A 24,189-nucleotide genomic window follows, 5' to 3' on the forward strand; every position below is an offset into this window, starting at 1 on the left:
AGATTTTGCTAATCGCCCCCCAAAAACCAGTACACAGAAACTCCAGCATTTTAACCTGCATTTAGAACGGATGTTCTGTAACTACTAGTTCAACAGTAAAAGACGTGTGAGTTATTTTAGACAGCAACTTGTCTTTTAAAAACCATAATCAACCATATTACGAAAACAGACTTCCACCTTATAAATATTGCTAAGATAAGAAAAATGTCTATTTCTGATGCAGAGAAGCTCGTCCATGTGTTTATGTCCTCCAGACTGGACTTTTGTAATGAAATACTGGGTTGTTGTATCATTATGCTGCATCATTAATAAACAAGCTACAGTTTGTCCAGAATGCAGCAGCCAGAGTTCTCACAAGGTCAAGAAAATATGACTATATAACCCCAATCTTATCATCCCTTCACTGGCTACCTGTTAAGTTTCCAATCGACTACAAACGATTGCTATGTACTTACAAAACACTAAATGGTTTAGCTCCCATGTATCTATCCAGTCTTTTAACATGCTACAACCAGTCACGCTCCCTGAGATCTCAAAACTCTGGACTTCTAGTAGTTCCTCAAAAAGTCCACTAAAGGTGGTAGATCATTCTCACATGTAGCTCCTAAACTTTGGAGTAGTCTTCCTGACAGTGTTTGTGGTTTAGACACTCTCCCAGTTTAAATGCAGATGCAAAATGTATATTTTTAGCGAGTTCTACACATAACACACATGTCATAACCTTGTGTTCCAGTACATCTGATCAAATGCACATTATCAACTTGTGCTTGTTAATATCATGAACAGCAGCTATGCTAATTCCTCTCCACTGCTTCTCTTTCTCTACCCATCCTGAGGCATCCTGAGGTTGTGCCAGCTCCAGTCACATCCCACCTTGTGAAGATTGTGGACCTTTAAAGAAGTAGATGCCGAACTCGCAAACATCCCAAACCATCGAGAGATGTATCAGTACCATTTGGAATTTTACTTCATGTGGAGTTTGGACATTGGACCACTTTGAGTGTTTAAAGGCTCTGGCATGGAGAAGCTTGTGTTGGATCTATGATGATCTCACATGTTGAGCTATTTTATAAGTTGCTCAGTAGCTCCTGGTTCCATAACCTCAAATGACTGTAAAAGACTGTAGAAAGAACATTACTCATAATCTTACACTCCAGTGCTCATGTTCGTTCTCACTCTCCAGTGTTCTGTATTGTTTAAAGACTATAATCAAGCTCTTGATGTCACCCAAATGAGGATGGGTTCCCCTTTTGAGTCTGGTTTCGCTCAAGGTTTCTTTTTCATAACATCTAAATAAGGTTTTCCTTGCCACAGTTGCCATGGCTGCTCATCATGGATAAATACACATTGCTCACCTTAACTCTTAAATTCTTAAAACTGCTTTGAGACAATGTCCTTTGTGAAAAGCGCTATAGAAATAAACTTGACTTTTTTTCTGAATCTGATGTGGCCTGTGTCTAAATGTGGAGAAGCACTGTCAAAGAAAATAAACCACCAGCACAGAGCCCTGTCCTCCACCCCACTGAACACCTTTGGGATGAACTGGAACGCTGACTGCACTCCAAGCCTCCTTACCCAATCTCAGAATTGATTCTGTGTCTAAAAGGCTAACTCCTTCTAATTCTATATTAATACTCATGGGTTTGGTTGAACAAACATCTGGTTGTGATCGTCACCATCGTACAAACGGCAAAATTAAACAGACCTTTCCATAGAATCTTCATGTTGTTACATTAGTTGTTACATTAACCTTTTCCCAGGACTCTTGAGATTATTGAAATCCAAAACTGCATTAAACTGTGGCTAGTAGAGTTTATTACATTACTCAAACTACAAAGCATATGACACCATTAGTGAACACCGTGAACTGCATGTGATAATAAAAAACTCTTCCATCAGCATCAGTACTTAAATCCTTTAAACTGGCAGTTATCAACCTCCTAATTAAGAAACCTGACCTTGACCCTTGTCAGCTGTCTAACTAGAGGCTAATATCAAACCTCCCCTTTTATCTCCAAGATTTTTGAAAAAAGTTGTACACAGCAGTTATGCTCACATCTACTTAGGAATAACATTTTAAATGTATCAGTCAGGATTTGGCCTCATCACAGCACAGAGGCAGTGCTGGTTAAAGTGGTAAATTATCTGTTATTGGCCTCTGATCAGGGTTTTGTCTCTTTACTTGTTTTGCTTGACCTTAGTGCAGCTTTTGACACCATTGATCATAATATCCTCCTTGCTAGACTAGAGACTGTTGTTGAAATAAAGGGAACAGCTCTCTCCTGGCTTAGGTTTTATTTAACTGATCGCTATCAGTTTGTTGATGTAAATGGTGAGTTCTCCACACTCTCTGATGTAAAGTTCGGTGTTCTGCAAAGATCTGTTTTAGGCCCACTGCTTTTCTCTTTATATATGCTGCCTCTGGGTGAAATTATATACAAACATGGTATTCGCTTCCATTGCTATTCTGATGATACACAGTTGTATATTTCAGCAAAACCAGATGAGAGAAATCAGCTTCAAAATGTTGAGGAGTGTGACTTAAGACAGTGGATGCTTGATATCTTTCCTCTGCTCAACTCGGATAAGACGGATGTACTTTTACTAGTACCACATGCAGCTAGAAGTAAACTTTCCGGTTAAGTAGCATCTCTGGATGGTGTTTCAGTCTCAGTGTGTATAGCAGTCAAACCTCCTTGCTCATCAAGGACAAACTTACAATTATAAAGTATTCATTCTTTTTCACCACATTATCTGTGTAAAGCTGCTTTGAGACAATGTTCATTGTTAAAAAAAAGCGCTATACAAACAAATACAGAGCATCTGTAGAAAAACCTTAAACATTCTCAAGTTTTTCTTACTTAGTTCTGCCAAGTCATCCTTATTATAAAATTCTTAAACGTATGACTAAATGAGCCAGTGTTTAGTCCTAAAATGAAAATGGGAAGTTTTCTGTGAGGCTCCCAATAAAGCCTATTCCTCTATAGGCACCAGTTATGGTTCTCTTTGGAACTGATCTATTGATACAGATTTTAAACTCCACCCTAACTATGACTAAATTACTTTTTTTCCCTTTATTTTTTTATTTGCTGTCTTGTGTTTATTCATACTATATTACCTTCCTAACAGGGTTTATAGACTGATAGACTCTTAGTCCCTGACCTAGCGAACCAGCATGAGAATATATTTATTGATTGAGAGTTCCAAAAGCACTTCTGACTACAAAAATCGCATTGGATAAAGGCATTTGCCAGATAGCATAAATGTAAATTCACATCTATCAGCCAGCTACCCCCACAGCATGTGGATTTTTCCAACAAACGTGTGTTTCTTTGTGTGTTTGTGATACATTTTGACTTAAAATGAGAAACATCCATCAAAGAAACAGCCATGAGCTCTGGAGGACACATGGCATATTTTAGGAGACTCTTCTCATTCTTTGACCTGTAATGCTTTTGTGAGCCATTACAGTACACCCATCAAGGTCTGAGGGTCCCTGTTCTTCTGTTCCGTATGGGAGGTGTGAAATTGATTTGCACCACTGAGTCCCGTGGGATATTTGTTGTTTGCTGTTTCCTTTCTGAAATGTTCATGGTTACAGCTAAATATAAAAGTGCCATATACTGTACCCAACATATCATTTTATCTCATCTCGGGAAAATCATAAAAAACATGATTTTCTTCAAGGTCTGTGGTGAACAAATTCTCATTGTATAAAAGGAGCTTTTTAAGCAACATTCAATCACTTGAAATTTCCAAAGCCAAAACAGCACTACCAAGGAAGTTCTTGTTTCCATCATTTTCATTTCTTTTGTTGGTCATTCGAAATCCCACGGCCCAGCTTATTGTGCTTATTGTCACGCTCAGTGTGGGAGTCTTTTCAGTGCGTATGCAATGGCAGTAATTTTCTAATCATGGGGTGGTTGAGGAGATTTTGCTGTTTCCTGGCAATAACCACTGATCCACAGGACATTATACATTATTAAAGGGTAAATTTTATTTTGTTTATCATTCTAAATCATGCATTTATAGGGAGCAGTATATAGCAAATACATGTTGGGCTCTACATTTTTCATGTGTATTTTTGCATTAGTCTAACTAATAGAGTGGCTGAGGAGACAATAATGTTAAGTACATTTTCTGTACCTTTCTTTTGTCTACCCACAAGCATAATTAAAGTCTATTATGCATGAGTCAATGTTGGCCCATGGCTCCAGAATGAAAGCTCATTAGCACTAGTTTTGCATGACCAGTAATTATTTGATTCACAGCAACAGGCCCAGAAGTAATTTTACCCCAGATGAATGTGGTTCAACAGACCACCACCACCACCTCCTTCTCCTCCTTCTCTACCTTCTGCTTCACAGCACCCTGATGCTGAATTAGAGCAAATGGGAGGCAGCTGTCTACTTACTACAGAAGGGTCAGTTTATTCATTGAGATAGAAAGAGTGAGAGATTGGAGGTTTATTAGGCACGTTCATTAAAGAGCAGGGTCTTTGAGTGTTCAGACACAGGAAGGAGTCGAGATGCACAGATAAGAAATGTCATCTTTTCAGAGAAAAACCCCAGCAATATATTCGAATGTAACGAATAAAAAACGTAACCTGACGTAAAGCAGTGGTTTTCCTATAATGATTTCTCTTATACAACAGCAGTTTGCCAAAAATTACAGTATTTTATGGCTTTATGCAACCACACTAGCTATAGCTATTCTAGCTATAATTATTTTATTTATAGTTACATAGTACACAGTGTATAATATATATTATGTAACCTGGAGCAATTATTGAATATTTTTCACATTCTTTACATAAATTAAATATACTGAACTTATATACATGTTGGAAATGTCTTTAATGTAGTATTTCTTCAGCTGGTAATTGTGGTAAATGGTAATTGTGCTATGTGCAACAGTTTGGACCTAAGGACCTGCACAAACCTTAGCTGACTCACCATCAATGTGCACCATTCTACTGCATCGAGGTGTTTGGGCAAATCTTCATCTCTGTGGAAAAGCCATTAGAAAAACTTAGCTGATGCCTCACCATAAAACTGAATGCCACCAACCATCATTTAGACGAGTTTGAGGCATTTAGTATGGGGACCCCTGAAAATCACAACCATATATGATCCTTCTGTTGCCACAAATCACACAATTGTCTAGAATTTATTTGCAGCAAATGTAACAACATTAAGATCTTCCTTCACGGAATCAAAGGACACCAACCCGATTTTTTTTTTATCATAACAATGCCCATAAAGGTATGCTTAGCCAAGGTCAGTGTGTAAGAACACACGTGGCCTGTATAGAGCCCTGACAACAACACTTTTGGATTAACTGGAATTTTGCACCACACCTTCTCTGTGACATCAGAGCTTTCCCTTGGTAATGCTTTTTTTGTGGTTAAATGAGGACAAATCCCCACAGCTATATTACAAAATAGGCTTTACATATCAGAAGTCTGATATCATTTTGAATGCAAAAGTGAATATTAGAAAGTAAAACTGGCCATAATTCAGCTAAATGAAACCTTTAACAAAGATAACATCGAAAATGTTGTGGTACATTCTTACAATTTTGGTAGTTTTAAAGATCCAAAAAATTGTACACGGTACACAGTATGTCTCTGTAAAATTTGACTTTGACTTGACTTTGAGATTCAGCAAAAATCCATTTGTGAATTTTCGGCTGTCTGACTTTTTTTTGCCTTCACGGGTGTGAGGCAGAACAGTACTGTGTCCTCAGTGTCCCTGAGTCTTTGTGAATACTGAGTTACAGGCCACTGGTTGGCAGCTTGGCCCCTCCCATATGCCATAAAAAAAAGCCCACACAGGACTGTGATTGTTCCCTCTTGACCCCAAGTAGCAGATTGACGCATTCAGTTTCTTTTATACTGGGGTGGGGGGACTCAGAAGTTCCAAGTTTCCAAATTAAACAAACTTTTTTTTAAAATTGTGTTTGAAAAGATACTGTTGAGTCATTATATATACATTTATGTGACTTTTACCAACAACAGTTGTATAATACACAGATATTCTATAGAATATGGTCATTGTATCAGCTGAAAATGAACTAAAACTGCATAGCCATATCAAAGCTTCAGCAGAATCCTTTCCCACACAGAATTGCACTTAGAACAACAATGCAGAGATTGTTTATGGTTCCCACTGAGACCCATGGTTGTTTTTTTGATGCTCAGCTAAGCATCGACTTCACCTCAACAAACCTAAAACAGGAAAAAAACACATTCTCCTTCCATTTTCCTATGTGCTGTGTATACATATTACATGCTTTATCGCTGTGATGAGGGAAATTAAGATTTTTGTTCTATTTCCATTACAGACAAGGTTTTACCTGTTCATACTGTAAATGTGACATTCAGACATGATTATTTTATTTAAGTGTAGGTCAGGTGTCCTTTCAGGGCCATGGGATTATGTGTTTAAATAAAGAGCACTTACCCTTACTGTGCTTTGCTGATCTGACATGATTATAGTTTGCCTGTGCATCCTCTGGCAAGGTTTCCTAAAATTTTAATAACGTGTGTGTGTGTGTGTGTGTGTGTGTGTGTGTGTGTGTATGAGAGAGACCTTCCATTTTTATTTTGTTCTGAAGGCCATATTTCTACTCTATAGATAAAATCCTGAAAATTGTCTCCTTTTATTAAAATAAAACATTGGCAAAACAAAAAAAGAAAGTACCATACATTGTTGTTGGGAATTTTCATTGTGACTTGTGTAGGCTACATTTTGTGGCGCTTACTGATCAGGTGAGCAGAAAGGCTGAAAGTAATCGGTTAAAAAGACATCCTGTGGTTTTCTTTGCAATTCCATTCTTAAGACCCACTGCCTGTAAAAGAAATGCCTCTTGCTGCAGCAGGTGAATGTTTTAACAATTGCTCTGGGCCCTGTTTTCCCATAAGCATCGAGTTTTAGCTTAAAGTTATTCCTTTTCCCTGACCTACCATACTAGCATGAGAATATGTGTTTGAGAGACTACAGAGCATTTCTGTATGTCACTCTGGATAAGAATGTCTGCTAAATGCTGTAAACGTTCATGTACTGTAAATGTAATGCATCATAAACTTCAAATTGCCCTTCTCTTTAGAGAGTGTACTCAATGTAATACTTGCTTTACCATTTAACAGTGATCTTTGTGCAGCAAAAACTCAGTCATGCTGATAAAAGTGCTTACCTTGGATTTGATTGCTTTAGTACCATGTCCAACAGGTTTCTCATTAAAACAGTGAAATGGGAATAAGTCGAGGGGAAAACTAAAGCTTTTGAATCTTTTTTTTCAAAATTTTTGTGTGCAATATGATATGCTCTGTCTGAAAAGGAAGCACAGCTGGACAGGTTTTTCAGTCTCCCTGCTGTCAGACAGGTTATCAGTGCTATTGTGCAGACATATGCAGAGGAAGAAGAAGAAGATGATAATCAAACTCTATGCCCTATCTATGTAATTAAAACTATCAAACATGAGACCTTCGAAATGTGTCTGAATTCAGATCAAGCTGTCAAGATGATATGCATAAATGATAGTCTTTTCTCTGTGAATGTTAACAGACAGAGATGATATTGTAAAAGTGGGTGCAAGGTTCTGTCCTGGAGTGGGATGAGAATAATAAAGGTCAAAACAAAACAAAACAAAAAAAAAAATAACACAAGCACATACAATCATGCAAACAAGTATGTTCTGTCTTAATTGAAGAACGGAATCTGAAAAATTGGCAGCATCTTCCAAAGTACATTGTGTTTTACAGACGAGCCGAGAAGGAGGAATGTTCGGTGTGTGTATGCGCATGTTTTTATTCCCTAGTGGGGACCTTAATATCCCCTAAAGGAATATCTGACACTTTTGATCTTGTAGACTACTGTATACTGCTGGTTCCCTGAGGAACCTGATTGTTTTTTTTCTTGCTGTAAATACAGCAAACAATGAGCTTTCTCTCATCTTATTGAGTTTGAGGTTTGGGTTAGTTTTACATTGGATTTCAATGTAGGCACAACATTAAATATTGCATGAATAATTGTCAGTCAAAGGTCCCCAAAATGATAGGAACACAAATGCATGTGTGTGAAAAAGTAAGCAGAGCCCCTCAAAGAGGACAGTTCTTAGTGCCCTTCAACTCATTAATTCATTTAAGTGTTCACCCCAGCCAGTGACCTAGAAATGAACAGCAATCCCACAAAGAGAAACATGAGACAAAGCAGCCTCTATCCCCTCAGCATGGAATCCGCTCTGTCACACATATCAAATTATACAGCACACTGAGGGTGGACAACCATTTTGAGTACTCAACTCACTGAAGCTCATATCTGATAAATGGGCGTTGGGTGTGTTTGTGTGTATGTATGGGGTTAGGACTACTTTCCACCAAAGAAAGTATTGCCAGTATGGAATGGCTAATATCTAAGCAAACAAATGTATATTTGAACTACAGTGATCACAGACTCAATAAAAATGTAACTGACAAGAAACATAGAATAAAAATTAGAATTGTCCCTAACACTGAAATGTTCTGTGGAATTTTTTCGTTCATCCGGGTTTGCTTGTAGGTTTAAGCCAGGAAAATACTAACTGCATTAAAAAATATAATATAATTTATTTATTTATTTATTATTTTTTTGTATTTCACTGAGTTCACTAAATCAGGTGGGTTTTGATGTGATATAACAAGAGACTGGCATCTGTCTATACCAAAGCCAAAACATTGCAGATATTTGATTTGTCTGTTCCAAAATCACAATATGATGAAATATCTTCTCAGTTTTAACTTGAATAAAAAATGGGGTGTGTGGTAAACTCAACAGAGATGCTCTACTCCTTTGGGGTAAAGATGCAGACTGTAATTACCGAGCTCCAAATGTCCAGTTCACCAAAAAAAAAAAAGCACTTCCTACATCTTTCCTCTCACAGCTAAGCTCTTTCTTCATGGCTGCCACTGATGCAAACAGACCTTTTCATTATGGATGCCTAATGTTGCTCTGGCAACCAGCTTAAGACAATAGCTTCTGTGTACACTCATACTGTATAGCACTGATGTCATGTATAAGACCAACGCCTTTACCAAGACTGAATCTCCCAGTGTTGTGAAACCACTTTGAAAGAAAACAGCTAGTAAACAAATACATAATGTGCATCAATAAATCAAATGAGCACATTGTGGATTTGACTAAATTATTAGGTTTATATGAATCTGTCATCAGACTTCTTTTCTATTGACTTTTTTTTGTTTTTCTAATAAAACAATATTTTTACTAAAATATCAGACTTTATTTTACAGTGTCAGCTGAAGTGCTGCAGTTGTTCCTGCCACTAAATACAGAAGAAGCATAATGCGCACATAGCAAAGCAGCCAGGCGTCCATATGAATCATCATCATTTCCCATTACCCACCAATGTATTAACTACCAGCTATTTTAACATTACTATCCGTGAGTCTTAGAAAAATACTATGTTGTGTTTGCAACGAATTAAAGATGTAAACTTTCGTCATGTAGATGTAACACAATTGTTCAAACAAAAAAGTGAGTTAAATCTTAATCATAATCCCTATGACCTCCATTGAAACTATAGTTAATGATCATGTTTCTTTCTTTTTGTAAACAGTAACGAGCAGCTAAGACTCTAAGAAATACTCTCTGCCTGTAATAATACTGTAAATTGCTTTATGGAGTCTATTTGTTGCCAGTCCTTTCCCAAAATGTGGCGGGTGTGTTGTTACAGTGGTCTGTTCAGTAAGTCTGAGCACTTTATAGTCTGTAGTATGACATGACTGATAGTGTAGTACATGCCATTGGTTGTATCCGTTTGGGTGTGATTTGGTATAGAGTGTATTTATGGGAGGGGTATAGAACAGTATGTGCACAGGTTTCCAAGTCTCCTAGCAGTGTGTGCTTACAGGTGTATAGCTTGCCGCTTCCCTGTGCACTGTGCTATAAGGCGAGAGCTCCAGCTCAGTAGTGACCTCGTTCTCGTTGTTGTCACTCGTCCCATTAGAGAACTTTGGTGGGCCGAATTCCTCTAGGCAGCAGCAGCAGCAGTGCAAAAAAGCTCTCCTGAAAGGCTGACAAAGCGCTAGCAGCAGCACAGGTGTCACTGCGCACTTGCAAAACAGCAAAATCTGACTAAGCAAATGTAGGACGTCCAGGGTGTGACGTGGCATTCCAGCGGCCATGTACGTCGAGACAACGTTGTAGATGTTCTCTGGGATCACACATATCCCATAGAGGATGGCAAGAGCCACTACTGTGCAGTTCATTCTTCTCTCCTGGTGGATCTGCTCACGCTGGCCTCGAACACTCGTCCTCTCAGCCTGGCGCATCTTGCGTGCCGTTACCACCGAGCTGATAATAGTGAAAACAGTGGGCAGGCAGAAGTAGCAGCCAAAGTGCCACCATAGACGAGCTCCGTCATAAGTAAGTCCCAGCACATACAGGGAGTCAGGGAGTGTTGTGGAGATGCGGATTATACAGCGCTCAATGGGTAGCATCTTATTAGCCACCTCAGGGAGCTCCTCAGCAGGCACCTCTCTCTCCTCCGTTACCAGCTGGTGGATTAGCAGCTCGGGCAGTGCAAGCAATAGAGCCCCCAACCAGATCACAGCAAGCTTAGCTGCTGTGGAGGCACAGTTCTCGATCGTCTCGTAGTACATCCGCACATTAGATGCGGCTCGGAAACGGTCGATACACAAAGCACAAAGGGTAAAAGTAGTTACACCCAAGGAAGCCACCTGCAATGGAAGGACATGAATTAATTAATCAAGTGTAATTCCTACATATTTATATCAAATTATATCCAAAACATCAATAATTTCCATACTTTAGGTCATGATGACTTAAGTTCAATGTATATACCCATATTTATGTGCTTAGTCATGCTCTAGGTCCAGTACATACAGTTCACATCTCTGAAGCTTAAGTTTGAGAATAATGGCTTTTTCCTTCAATATGTCCCCTTTTAAAATCTAGACATTATATACAAATCAAAGACATTAAATTATCACTAAAGAATGAAAGAGCACCCAGATATTAGCACACAGCCATTCTGTGTTTTGGCACACTGAAAATATTTCACTGTTATTATCACATTCCTTAAAAACTATATTTGTATTTGCAACCCAGTAAACCAAGATTTTCTATCCCTTGCCTTCTAGCTAGCTCTACTCTCACATACAATGACATAACATCTGCCATACAGATCAGGCGTCCTCCAGTCATGTAAAGACGGCCACAGCATCTTTTAAAACTGCTGCTTATGACACATAAGTGATAGTTACAGGTGCTAGGAAGAGATAGGAACTACACTCATTTGTGTATATGAGCTCCCTGGAACCCAGGGTTAACTATTAAAGCTCAGAGTGAAGAGCAGGTCAGGCATGTACTTCTGAAATTCCAGCTAGAGACGGTTATGACTTTTTAACAAACAGCCATCTGATCATGGGGCCAACGCTTTTCCACTGTATCTTCAATCAGGTTCACTGTCAGTCATTGTATGATCAAAAATTCAAGACGTCTAATTAAATTGCAGTGTAAACAGCATCTGTAAAACATCTGAGGAATGGCAATAAATAAAACTCTAGAGAATGCTGAGAAACTAGGGCTTGGCTCTCTGGTTAAAACTACCTACTTATTTATTGCATGACTTACATTGGTTTATTTATGTTACCACTGCTGCAAAAGTAAGTCTCTCCACTTTCATTGTGCTTGATGTCACCTACAGAGTGACTTCTTATAACACACACGTGCTTTGGTGCCATAAAACAGATATACACTCCAAGGTAGCTGGATACTAAGATATACTGTAGTATGATTGCTCTCTAATTACTTGGGTGTCAGCATGTAAAATCTAAAGCCATGCAAACCAATTTTTCAGGGCTCACTGCATTTTGTCTATAGCACTGATGTAGCATCCTCTCTAATCGTTTCTAATTAATGACTTGATTAGAGTCCTCTTTAGCATGACAACAGAGCACAATTGTTATCTACTTTACATAACAAGGCAGCATCATTATGTAAATTGCATGTGCCACAGCCAGATATGTAATTTGTCTAAGCAATGAAGAGATTTTGTGTTTAGTCCACCGTCAACTCATCTTGAATTACACCTATTAGAAACGAATCACTTAATAAAGCATAAGCCGTATGCAAATCCATCAATAATAATCTTTATGCAATTCCATGTATGTCTTATAGTGATGACTGTTAGCAATCAATAGCAATATTTTCCCCCATGTTTATAGTTGAGTGGGTCCTTTGGAGAAGCTTAACCTTTAAAGCTCTCATGTTAGACAAGCAAATCTAATGGTGAACAGGAGCAGAAGTGAAACTAAACACAATCAATCACTGAAAAACTCATTCCATAGCAAATAAGCAAAACCATATCTAACTCCTGTTTCACAGAGGTCCTGTGTCTCATTAATGGATAAACTAGAACAGACACAGACTCAAACAAATCTCCAGACAGTTGGTGGGAGACAATAAGTTGGAGGTCTTCTGAATAGCATGGGAGGAATCTCTCAGTAATTAGACGAAGGCCCTGATATCAGCCAACCAAACTTTATAGAAAGCAGCAAGAACAATATTAGGTTCTTATTCAAAAGATTATCTACATTAACACTTTTTGATCTTTTCGTCCTTAGAACTCATGATGTCTTCATTAAGCCATTTCAGAAGAACCCACATGTTGACTATTGCTAAATATGATCTAAGCCACATTTTCATTGATTTTTCACTTGTTCTAGCCACCGACAAATACGTTCTAAACAGAAATAACAAGTATGATGCATTTCTGTCTGGTTTCTGAAAGCATCAGAGTATAGAATCAGTAATGGCTAAATTGGTCAGAGGTCTCATACTCCATCAGATTGAGGATATGTCTCTGTATCGCTTCCGTTCTACTTGCGTGCATCACTGGACACTTGATATTTTAGTCAGACAAGTTTCTGTATGGTTTAATTCCAATTTGAGACACCTTTTCCATTTCTGCTTTAGGGTCCATATTACTGTCTTTTGATGCAGAGCCCATGGATATTCACATAATGTAAATTGCTGGTGTCAGCGATGCACAATGATACATTCATCAGAAGTATCATAACACACCAACAACAAAAGAATGACTAGAAATGTCTCTTTTTGAAATCACTGATTTTGTTTCTTTGCTTTGAAACCAAATGCTACAGTTGTTGGTGTATAATTAGATTCTTGTGTAAGCAACATCTCAATGCAGATCATCATGATAAACAAAACCCTGTGTCTGAGACTGAACAAGTTACCAATAATTGGTTTCCAGAATGTTCCAGTGTCCAGTTTAGTCTGTTTTATGAAAATATAACATGTTACAGAAATAATACACAAAGCAACTTATTACTTGTCGTAAGGCAACGTTATGTCTTCTGGCCATTTCAGAAAAAACGCTAACCTGCTTAACCAAAATTCACCCACTGTAGGGGAAGTATATTATGGTAAATAAGGAGGTTCTTTTTATGAACATGAAGCATCTGAGACATCATATCAAATTTCGTTTGTTGACACTGGCAACTTTATTAAATGAAATTGTGGTGGGCATCCTCAAATCTGCTCGTTGTTTTTGTTCTTTTGTTTGCAGTGGCATCATTTGACTTTGAGCCTGTAGACTAGTGTTCTATCAGTGCACTTTATGTTGCACTTTTCCCTTTTTTACCTCAAAGTAGGGGATAATTTTACAGGAAACCTCTCCAAGCAGCCAGTCCTTGGTGAGCTGGTGGAATATCACTAACGGTAAGCAGAAGAAGGTGATGAGGAAATCCCACAGGGCCAAATTGGCAAGCAGTGAGTTTGAGACGCTGCGCATGTAGTAATTATGACACACGGCGCACATGATTGCGATATTGCCGATTATCCCCGCTGTGAACACGATTACAGACACTAATATAATCGCATAGGCAGCGTATGATTCCCCTGTGACTGGATAAAACGGGTTGGGAAGTCCGGGACCTCTGGGCCGGGTGTTAATAGGGCCGAGTGGAGTGATGTCCATGTAGTCCTCTTCCTCCTCAGGGTACGCGGAGGCAGGGACGTGTGTCGGCAGCTCTGTGGACTGCTTCTGAGCTGATGCATTAGGGGGGCTTTCCAACTTCTCAACTATTGATCCTGCTTCACTTTGATTAGTCCTTGGAGCTCTTCTGGGTCGCCGATACACACCAGGAGCTTTCATTTGCTTTCCAGTAAGTGTGTGTATCGAGGACAGGCTGCTGTCAGCAAACGTGACTGACGGTTCATCTGTGTTTGCAAGTAATCCGCGGTTAATGTCCATCCTGACGCCTGGAACATCCACATGGCCGGTTTGGGACTCATAATTCACAACCTTTACCTTAAACGTCCTGGAGACATTTAATGCCAAACCGTCTTTCCATTGCACAGGATCCTTGTGAACTTTATTGAAGACTTTGCTGTAAGCCAGAAGAGACAGTGTGCTCTCAGTGCTGGTCCTGAGTGCATTATTAGAAGAGAGAGTGCTGCTGTTATTCCTAAGCCTGAAGGGGCTCCTGGACGCGAGAACTGGCGCAAGTTCACAACACCCAAGCAGACAGAATAATCCTATTAATTGTATTCCCATGGCTCAAACACTCGGAGAACGCATACTCAAAACAGACCATCCAATCTCTCATAAATCCACCAGATTACAGCGACACAGTTGAAGCCCAGGCGCAACAGGTCATGCAGTTACTGAGTTGGAGGGTAATGATCAACTCTTCTGCTTTGCTCTGTGCGGATCTCAGCATGCTGATGAAGGAGCAGTGGACCGGAGTTTTACTCTTCACTCCTCTACTCCTACAGTGCACCAGATACAAACACCCCACTACAAAACAGCGCCACTCTGTGGAATTACACCAACACTGCATGTCACAGTCTGCAACATTCCCATAACTGCACCATGTGTCTTGTTATGATTGCGACATATATGCGGTAATGAATTTAGATTTTAGCTTATATGAGTGCTTTTTAGGATATCAAATGCACAAAGATCATCTATGCTATCATCTGCAAAAACCCCAGCACAGTGCACAGGCTGCTGCCCCTCAGTGTGCGAGCAAAGAATGTTTTCGTTTTTTAAAATCCCAGTCTCATTATCCCAAAATATTTTATAACTATTTTAATTCAATATTCTGCAAGCTTCATATCTGCCTTCTTCCATCAGTAAGAGAAAAAAACCAGCCCACATCTTTTTTTTTTTTTTTTGCTCTGACCTGTAGATGCACACCTTTGAACACATGTATTTCTCTCACAAAAAAATCTGAGCTGTCAGGCAATGTGCAAATCAATAAGTGGGGAAAGTGGTAGCATTGGTTAGGATGCTGGAATTGGAATTGTGATTGGAAAGTCATGAGTTTGTATCACGGCACCACCAAGCTGCCACTGCTGGACCCTTGAGGAAGGCCTTTAATTCTCAACTGCTCAGCTGTAAGTCACTCTGGATTAGGGCATCTACCAAATGTGGTAACTTTAAATGCAGTAAAGATAAAACCATTGGGGTAGAAAAAATATATAGAAGAGAGAGGGCAATAGTTTTTTTTTTTTTTATATAAATGATCGGTACAGTCATTTTTTCCTTAAACAAAGGTTTTCTTCTCTTTACCCCTTCACTGTTGTCCAAAAAAAGAAAAAAGAAAAAATATACGTGTATATATTATACATACATATACACACGTGTATATGTATGTATGTATATATATATATATATATATATATATATATATATATATATATATATATATATATATATATATATACACACACACATATATACACATATACACATACACACACACACACGTAAATTCGGGGGTAAAAACAGAACCAAAAGGAGTAAAGTATCACAAAAGAAAAACAGCAATGGAAGTATAAGTGTCTGAACATTTAAGTGTCTTAAGCAGAATCTTTTTTTTTAATTGTTGTCAACATTAAAATTCTATCCACATGATTCTAAATACTGATTACACATTAATAATACACATACTGCAGTTCTATTAAAAAGAAATGATTTGTATGGCTACTCAACTCAGAAATGTTTTGTTAAACACTTGCTTCTGAATGTTGCCACATGCAATTACTTTACAATTTTTACTTTAAATTAGCACCAAAAAGCCCGGTGCCTATATATATCGTTTAGAAGAGAATGTTGAAGAGGGAGGAGTAATTTTTCATGAATGTAATTTTATAAACTGAAGGCAGCTTGTATATTCAGATGAAGGTTTTATAATGATCTGGATCAGTGCAGTGGGCTATAAATTATGTTAGATCTTATTCCCAAACTGTAAAACAACAAAGCTAGACCATATTACAAAAAAATGATAAATTACTTTATTATTGGTAAAAAAAAAAATGTACATATACACATTTGATAACAAAAAACTATTTTGGAGTATACAAGATTTGGCTAATCTCACTTTTTGTTTGTTAAATTTCTAACGGAAGGGCATTCAATCCAAAGGTGCATTACTGTAGTTTCTCCACAGCATTTTTCTTCCAAAGGAAAGCTGGCCTCACTGGGGAGTTTAGAAATTGCCTTTTGCTTCTGTGTTAGTGATCTGGTAGCACACTTGAGTTGTGCCATTCTCCTCCACAGTGTAGGCGCTGAGGCAGAGGTCCAGCCACGGGTGCTCTGCTGTGGAAGAAAAGCACAGAAGGAGCTCCTTGATCTAAACAGCTGTAACGTGATATTCAAACAAAATTCAAACCGCATGTCAGACTGGTAAAATTATATTTACTAATAACTAATGGATTTTATTGGGTCTGCGTGATTTTTGTACTGATTCTTTACTTGGAGCCAGCAATAGTTTGATGGTAGTGATGGCAAGTGATGATTTTACCCATGCTGCTCCCTGGTGGATGAAGCTTATCCATGGTGGTCTGAACTTTATCCTGCGAATCCTGACAAGCTGAGGTGTCAGCAGCCGTGACATGGAAGAATTTTTCCTATGAGAATAAAAGAATGAAGGAAAGAAAGATTACATTTTCTGTCTTCCTTTAGGGAAGGGGGATAAAATGTGAAAAACAACCTTGTTGAATAGAGTAGACAAATAATATTAGTGTACATCACTGATTTTGTTAATTGCAAACCAGTCTATATAATACTGGAAAATAGCTGCATTTTACTACAAATATTCTTGTTTTCATTAAGATTTGAATTTAACAGAGTGAATTTGCTCACAGCATCCTCCCAAATTAAAGCTTCAAGTGTGCCTGTCTCATCCACTAGCTCAAATTTCATCAGCAGGGCATACTGCATCAGCTGCACGCCAAGAGCTGAAAGAGTGATGAGGCGATAAAGAGAAAGAGATGAGATATACGTTACCACCACAACACAATCTGGTATTAATATTGAGGAACTGTATTCAGTAATACTGTTATAGTGCATTTTACCTTTGGCCACATTATGTTGATCCCATATCTCTACTTCAGAAACATCAGGCTCCACAAATGTGGACTGGGAGCAGCGTTTACACCTAAAACACATACACACAGTTCCAAATTAGGCATGCATATGCTCTGTAAATACAGTTAGAAAAAAAAATAACTAGTTTTAATAGGCTAAAGATTTGCCTTAGTGTACTGAGAGCATTTGTGTATTGTTAATCATCAGTCCTGACCCAAAATATCTCTTGTCTTTACAGAAGAGAAACGGGGCTGAGAAATCCAGCAGTCTCATTCTCCCATTATCCGAGCGCACAGGGACAACGTTGCTATGTGCATCAGATATCACACACACTTCTTCCAGTGTGACTCCTACAGGAAACCCATAAAAAAAAAAACCACAAAAAATATGCACCAACCCATCAGCAATGTAAGAAGATTTCCCATATAGCACATCAAACTGCTCCAATCATTACCAATCATTGCTGAAAAAACCTTCTTTCAGTGCACAGCTTACCCTGGAGAAACAGCAGTTGCGTGTGTGTATCCTTCACGATCATGTCACAGGACACGTGCATGCTAATAGTGTCCACTGTAGAGGTGATAGCCCATTGCTCACTGCATGGCTGACTGCCTCTCATAGCATCCTGGAATACCTGAGCTATAACCTCATCATTGGGGACCTCCACTCTATTATACAGGCACATTATGCACATCATCTTAGAACAGCTGCAGGATTTCTGTAGATAACTTCTCATGAAAATGTATTACACCGAATGCTCTCATGGTTAATCTGTTTTCTGTGCATACTGTAATAATATAATAGCCTTTTTCTATTGAACAGTGTGTCCCAGCACAGCTTGGTCACAAATCTGAAGCCAGGGCCATCCGTAGCTGTATTTCCATATCTGTTTCTAATCACAGCAGCGTTTTACTTTTATTTGTAATATTAATTGTTATTTTATTTCCGATAATTTTGTTGGCCACAATTTGTCCAAAATGTCAGTTAGTCAATATTGACATCTTGTTAATTGAAATGTATATCACAGAAACGAGAAAATGATCCTGTAATGGACTAATTATTTGGAAGCATTAAGATTATTAGATAAAACTATGATGTTGCATTTTAAATTCACCAGAAAAGGAAAAAATGTAAAGAAACTTAGCACTCTAGTAGGCAGTCGCTTCACGACTAGATTACTAGATCTTATGCTAAAGGAAAATTGATTCCAATCGGGAGACTGTATATATGTTGTGGGAAAATTGAGTTTAACCAATCAATAGTCTCAATGAAAATGATATCAGAATGCAGAGAATTTGCCAGAAGAGCAAAACTACATTGTAAAAAGAGCTACAACTAAACCAAGTCTTTCCCCCTCTCAGAACACCACATGCAGCTAATGTACATTAGTTTTTGTTTAATTACATTTCCTAATTATATGATTAATTTGCTTGAATATCATGAATGGATAACAAGACTAAATATAATGTCTACATCATAATAAGGTATGAGACTCACAGTGCTGTACATTGTGGACAGAAGAGTTTAAGACACTGGTAGAGGTTCTGCGGTTGATAAGATTTCACCTTGGCACAAACATGAAAAACCATAGGTGTAGCCGATCTCTTCACATGAGCAAGTGATACCTGTTGCAGTGTGTGTCCACATGTCCGGACTAAACACATGCAATTACAAGCAAACAACAAAGATCATTTGAGTTTCCCACTGACTACATTCTTTAGCTGAGTCAAAAAGTGAAGACTTGCAGAAATAGAAATAAGTACATTCTGTTTTACCTGTAAAACAATCTTCATTCACTCTTTCGCCTAAAACACAAACGTACGATCTAGTCAGTCATTATAAATATCAGTATTGAGCAAAAATGAGGTATCTAATCAATGAGCTTCCAGGAGCCATCACTGTAGCTATAACTGTGTCCCACTGTAATATGCATATATAAATCTCCCCTTGTGGAAGCATTTGTTTTGAATTAAAAACTCTGAAATTCAGAGTAGTTTTATTATAAAAGTTCAGCAATTTACATTTTATACCCCAGCACCACTGAAATAGTTCACTTTCATATATGCAAAATATTTATTGAACAGTCAAATTCAGTTTGCAAACCTTTGTGTAAAGAATCATCTAGGCCACAGCAAAATAGGCAAAGTTAATTAATGCTAGAATCGTTCTCTCTCTCTCTCTCTCTCTCTCTCGCAAAATAATAATTAAAACATGAAACAAAAAAATTATTTCAACATTTAGATGAAAGAAAAAGTTCCCCCTGCATACAATATCTATTTTCAATTTAGAGAGAACATACACATGATATATTACAGTCAGATACAGGATACAGTAAAATAAGTAAGTGACAGATAAATAGGGGATTCAAATCTTTGCCAGACTTTGTTAAAGAAGGAACTAACCAAGAGCCTCTGGAGGAGTATACCAAGCCTCTACAAGAGTGGCATCATTCACCTCATCTTCATCAGCTACAGCACTCTGTAACAATCTGGACAAGTGCGAGACAAATGGAGTGCTAGGAGACACTTTAGAGACATTTTATGAAAAATGTATTCATTGTAAAAACAAACAAACAAAAAACACAAAGAAATCAGGTAATCTCACTAAAGTATAAAAACTGAAATATCAGTAAATTCTTATTCTGGAAACACAGAGTATCAAATCCACATTGTATTTTACCTCTTGAGTGGCTGGAGCTCTGGGCTCTCTGAAGGAAGCACACACAGGCCTTTACCGTATGAAGTGCCACCATGCAGGTGGAAGCAGAGGGAGCTGGCGGAGTCAGCAGATTGCTCAGGAGCCCTTTGAGGCACTGCATGAAGATTGTACAGGCGCAGAAACATGCCGGGCTACACAAACACATAAGGGGCAAAAGCAATAACCCTTTGTTTTACTTTAACAAACAATAATGATCATTAACACTTTTTTTAAAATGCCCATGTGACTAATAACGTGTCGACGATAACGCAAATCATCTGCAAGTTAAACCAGGCTACTAACAGCTTGAGAACATCCTCCAGCAGGGGGCAGTCTGAGATAAAACCTACAGGAGACATTTATACCACATGGGAATGAATCATGGCACACAAACATCTGCAGTAGTGTTGTTCTTAATTGCACATTGTAGCTTTTGCGTGACAAAAACACCATTTCATGCGTTCTGCTTTTGTTTAATGGGGGTAAAAAAAACCTCAAACCATCTGAAAAATACAAAATTCAACAGCCAGCAGGGTGCAGTGTTATATAACAGCTCTCTCTTTATACCTGGCTCTCCGTACTGCAGTATAGATCTTCAGAACGTTGCAAATACTCAGGTGTGTAGGCTGACACGAATATGCTACAAGTGCTTCTATAGGAGAGGGTGGTAATAATGATATGCATAGCTTTTTTTTTTTTTTGACAAGCTGCTGCAGGGATCTACTTGCTGTGCAATCTAGAAGACATTCACTGTGCACAAACAGCAAGGTTGCCGTTACTTGGGCTGACAAAAAAAAATTGTTTGCAGTTTACTTTTCATTCAATGTGCAATACAAAAGCAAGTGCAACCAGTCTGCCGTTGTGAATCCGAAACGAATAATGTTTTAAAGTCATTTTCTACACAATTTGTTATAGTTTAGCACCGATGATGTTCTGGTTACGAAGAATCCCGAATATAACCAGGTGCCTTCAATAGAAAAAAAACACAACGAGTGTGTGGCTTCTCAGTAGGAGCACACGTCTGTCTGGCTCACTCGGGCTGTGATACGAAAGTGAGAATGTTCAGACTATGATATGAACGCAAGAGAAAGATAGAATCACAAGCCTCCCTCCTTCAGTCTGAGTGACAAGCGGCAGTCAGAAAGCTTAAGCTCGTGGAATTTCACTTGTCAGTCTTCTCCTACTTGTGCCTCTAGACCAAGAGAGTCAAAGAAGACCAGTAGAGAGCTACAAACTAGAACACTGGAGCTTATATTCACTACTGTCTGCACCAATTACTGACATTCTTTAGTCTCAGCACTTGAGAGCTTACCTTGTATACAGCCATGATTTCCCTTCAGCACTTTTGGGATTTCAGTATACTAAGGAGGCTGTAACAAAGTGGTAAAATTCACAGACAGAGCTGGATATGCTCTATTTGCTAGAGTCCATTTCTCTCTACCAGCAGAACAAAGTTAAACCCTTGTAGTTACCATCAGAGTTTACACCTTGCTGCCTTCTCTTCACTCCTCCTTCATAGCACTGCGATTGGGCTGCAGGTTTTATAACCCTGGGTTAACCTTGACAGGATAACCAAACATGCCAAAAACTGATGCTTATTTCATTGCAGTTCCTTCCCTTCCAGCATCGGAGCCATAGCTCCATGCCAATAGTGCTTTGATTGCTCCATACTTGCATTAGCGTCTTTCAGGACAAAACTCAATTTGACAGTGAAGAAGTGCAGAATGATTTATTGGCTTGCGGCTGTTTGGGGTGATGGCTTGCCAATAATTGTGGGAGAAATTCTTGCATTACAAATGTTGGCTGCATAAGAGTAACAAATTCAGCAGCATACCAACAAAATATCTTACTGTGAAATTCAAGCCTTGTCTTTGTTTACCTGACAGGATTTGCTCTAATGCAGTAATTTTTATGTTTGATTTCAGCAAAAACATCTTGAATAGGTTGGTTGCATTTAGCAAACAAAATGAAGTAACTGAAGAAAACCTTGGTAGACTCGATTTTACTGAATGTAAAGGAAACACTACAAAAGGCATTTTCGTTTTTTCTGCATATACTGTAGATGAGGATCCAGTTAATACCAGTTATATGGCTGAAAATACCTGCAAATCCTGTTAATCATGGCCTCACTAATTAGAAAGCTGAATGACCACACACGATATTATTCCATACATTTTATCACTGACATTTTCTGCCACTGGCGTTTTAGACCCACTCACGTGTAATTTTCTTTCCTCCACATCTCACTTAGACGTATGAGATGCAACCATTTAGGAATGAAATTCAAGTAAAATCTGACTTAACAAAGCACAGTCTGTGTTTTTCATTAATATGCATATGCTGCACACTGTTTATTTGCTTGGCCAAAAAAAAAAAAAAAAAAAATAGAAAATCTAAAATAATTTGGTGCAAAGGTTTCTTTAATGAAACGGCTACAATGAGGTAGTGCTCTAACAAATACGACAGCTTTAGTTGTGAAAAGCTCTACTAACCTAAGATTTGCAGCTACATGCAACTGGATAACTCAGATAGGTATTCACTGGATCGATCGATCGATCGATCCATCCATCCATCCATCTAATTATAAAAAGCAAGAGTGGAAATGGGGAGATATATTCAGTATACAAAAAACATTTATGAACACAAATGTTCAAAAATGTCTAATATGAAGTCCACCAACACAGACTGAGATGACTTCTTTAAGATTTGCATATCTTGGGGGGGGGAATGTACATGGGCTAATGACCACATGGTCAAAGGTTTCATTTAGTATACTAGATAAGACAAAGTGAATAGGGACCAATGCTTAAAATGCAAAAAGATGTTAAGACCAAAACCAATCAATTTCCAGGATTATTATACTTCTAACAAACAAAATGTTATAAACAAGGAGTTTCTCTTTGCCACAGTCGCCACGGCTGCTCATCAGGGATAAATGCACACCATTCACCTTGACTGTTGATTTCTGTAAAGCTGCTTTGAGACAATGTCTGTTGTGAAAAACTTGATTTGACTTGACTTGACTTAATAAACTTGGGCAAGCAAAAAGAAACATTTCTCAATCCTCAACAAAAATGCAGTTAAAATTAGATTATGAGAAAATTCAAGGTTAGCAGCTTTTATATTTAAATATAATATGAACCCTGCCATCTATCTGAAGTGGATTCACTGATCCAGAAAATGAACTAACTGCATATTTATATCACCACTATGTCAGCCATGTCCTAGTATTAAATGAATAAAGCATTTTAAACATTTACCATTAGAAAAGACATAAAACAAAAAGAACATAGAGCTCCCATTCAAGCATTCATTTCGCAATGCAATAGATGATGCTCTCCCCAGTTCTCGGATAACAGAAAGAAAAGGCTATCAGACTGACATCATCATCTCCTCCTAAGCTTTTGTGAGGCTTTCTGGCTTTGGAAATGCACAAGTGAATGACTGCAGCTCACCATCCTATTCATCTCTGTCAAAAAAAAAGTACTGTTATGTCAGCAAACATTTTCTAGGCACATTAGCCAAAATGCCTAAAACCAGCATTTCCTGAAACAGTACACCACACGTGTGCCAAGTCCTATTCAATAAAAAAAAAAAAATTCCACTAGTAACAATTAATTTAATACAATAATTTGTTTAGGTATAAAGATTTTAGTGTGCCAGTGACTAGTACACTGAAAGCCAGTAACCTTTAGATCTTGCATGACTCTGCATGCAGAAGAGCAATTAAGTATATAAGTTTCTTTGTTTTTTGTCCTTCATTCGTTAAAACACATTCACACCCAATTACATAAGCATACTGTACCTATAACCCATTCTAGGTAGACATGTGTTATCAGCCGGCTGTCTGAGGAAATCACAGGCAGGGAGCATGTGTGTGTTCAGACAGCCCATGTGCTCTCTTTCTTTCCCTGCATGAATAATTGATAGTCAGATGTGAATACAGACAGGATGTCACACCGCTGTGAGCCAACTCCATCCACTGAAAAACACCACTTGCATATCTTCTGGTGCACTTATTCTTTTAACAACCGTATCTTAATTAAATGGAAACTAGAATGAGCTAGAATG

The 24,189-nt window shown here is 38.2% G+C and overlaps 2 protein-coding genes across 3 annotated transcripts in view; both read right to left on the bottom strand.

The window, feature by feature from the left end:
- Window positions 1–8,664: 8,664 nt before the first annotated feature.
- Window positions 8,665–14,819, bottom strand: gpr37a (G protein-coupled receptor 37a). The gene is made up of 2 exons (XM_046858624.1): window positions 13,687–14,819; window positions 8,665–10,738 (listed from the first exon to the last, which is right to left on the bottom strand). The coding sequence occupies exons 1-2, from the start codon at window positions 14,599–14,601 to the stop codon at window positions 9,890–9,892; spliced, it is 1,764 nt and encodes a 587-aa protein (XP_046714580.1). The 5' UTR covers window positions 14,602–14,819; the 3' UTR covers window positions 8,665–9,889.
- A 1,088-nt stretch (window positions 14,820–15,907) lies between these two features.
- Window positions 15,908–24,189, bottom strand: part of pot1 (protection of telomeres 1 homolog) — a 34,262-nt gene continuing 25,980 nt past the window's right edge. Inside the window, exons 11-20 of one of the 2 annotated variants that reach the window (XM_046859984.1) lie at window positions 20,101–20,270; window positions 19,824–19,909; window positions 19,197–19,226; window positions 18,919–19,075; window positions 17,917–18,089; window positions 17,636–17,771; window positions 17,409–17,491; window positions 17,197–17,291; window positions 16,856–16,961; window positions 15,908–16,647 (exon numbers count right to left, since the gene is read on the bottom strand). In XM_046859984.1, coding sequence (XP_046715940.1) covers window positions 16,541–16,647; window positions 16,856–16,961; window positions 17,197–17,291; window positions 17,409–17,491; window positions 17,636–17,771; window positions 17,917–18,089; window positions 18,919–19,075; window positions 19,197–19,226; window positions 19,824–19,909; window positions 20,101–20,270 — 1,143 coding nt within the window. In that variant the 3' untranslated portion in view covers window positions 15,908–16,540. Of the gene's footprint in view, window positions 16,651–16,855; window positions 16,962–17,196; window positions 17,292–17,408; window positions 17,492–17,635; window positions 17,772–17,916; window positions 18,090–18,918; window positions 19,076–19,196; window positions 19,227–19,823; window positions 19,910–20,100; window positions 20,271–24,189 lie in introns of both variants that reach the window. The other variant, XM_046859983.1, reaches the window with a different exon arrangement.

The sequence above is a fragment of the Silurus meridionalis genome, chromosome 10, assembly GCF_014805685.1.
Source record: "Silurus meridionalis isolate SWU-2019-XX chromosome 10, ASM1480568v1, whole genome shotgun sequence".
Classification (NCBI taxonomy): domain Eukaryota; kingdom Metazoa; phylum Chordata; class Actinopteri; order Siluriformes; family Siluridae; genus Silurus; species Silurus meridionalis.

Bases quoted from the DNA above. Each gene is read 5' to 3' on its own strand.
- gpr37a (XM_046858624.1), bottom strand. From the start codon at position 14,601: ATGGGAATACAATTAATAGGATTATTCTGTCTGCTTGGGTGTTGTGAA. The intron at 10,739-13,686 runs GTAAAAAAGGGA...CTTCCATTGCAG, and splicing joins AAATTATCCCCTACTTTGAG to GTGGCTTCCTTGGGTGTAAC.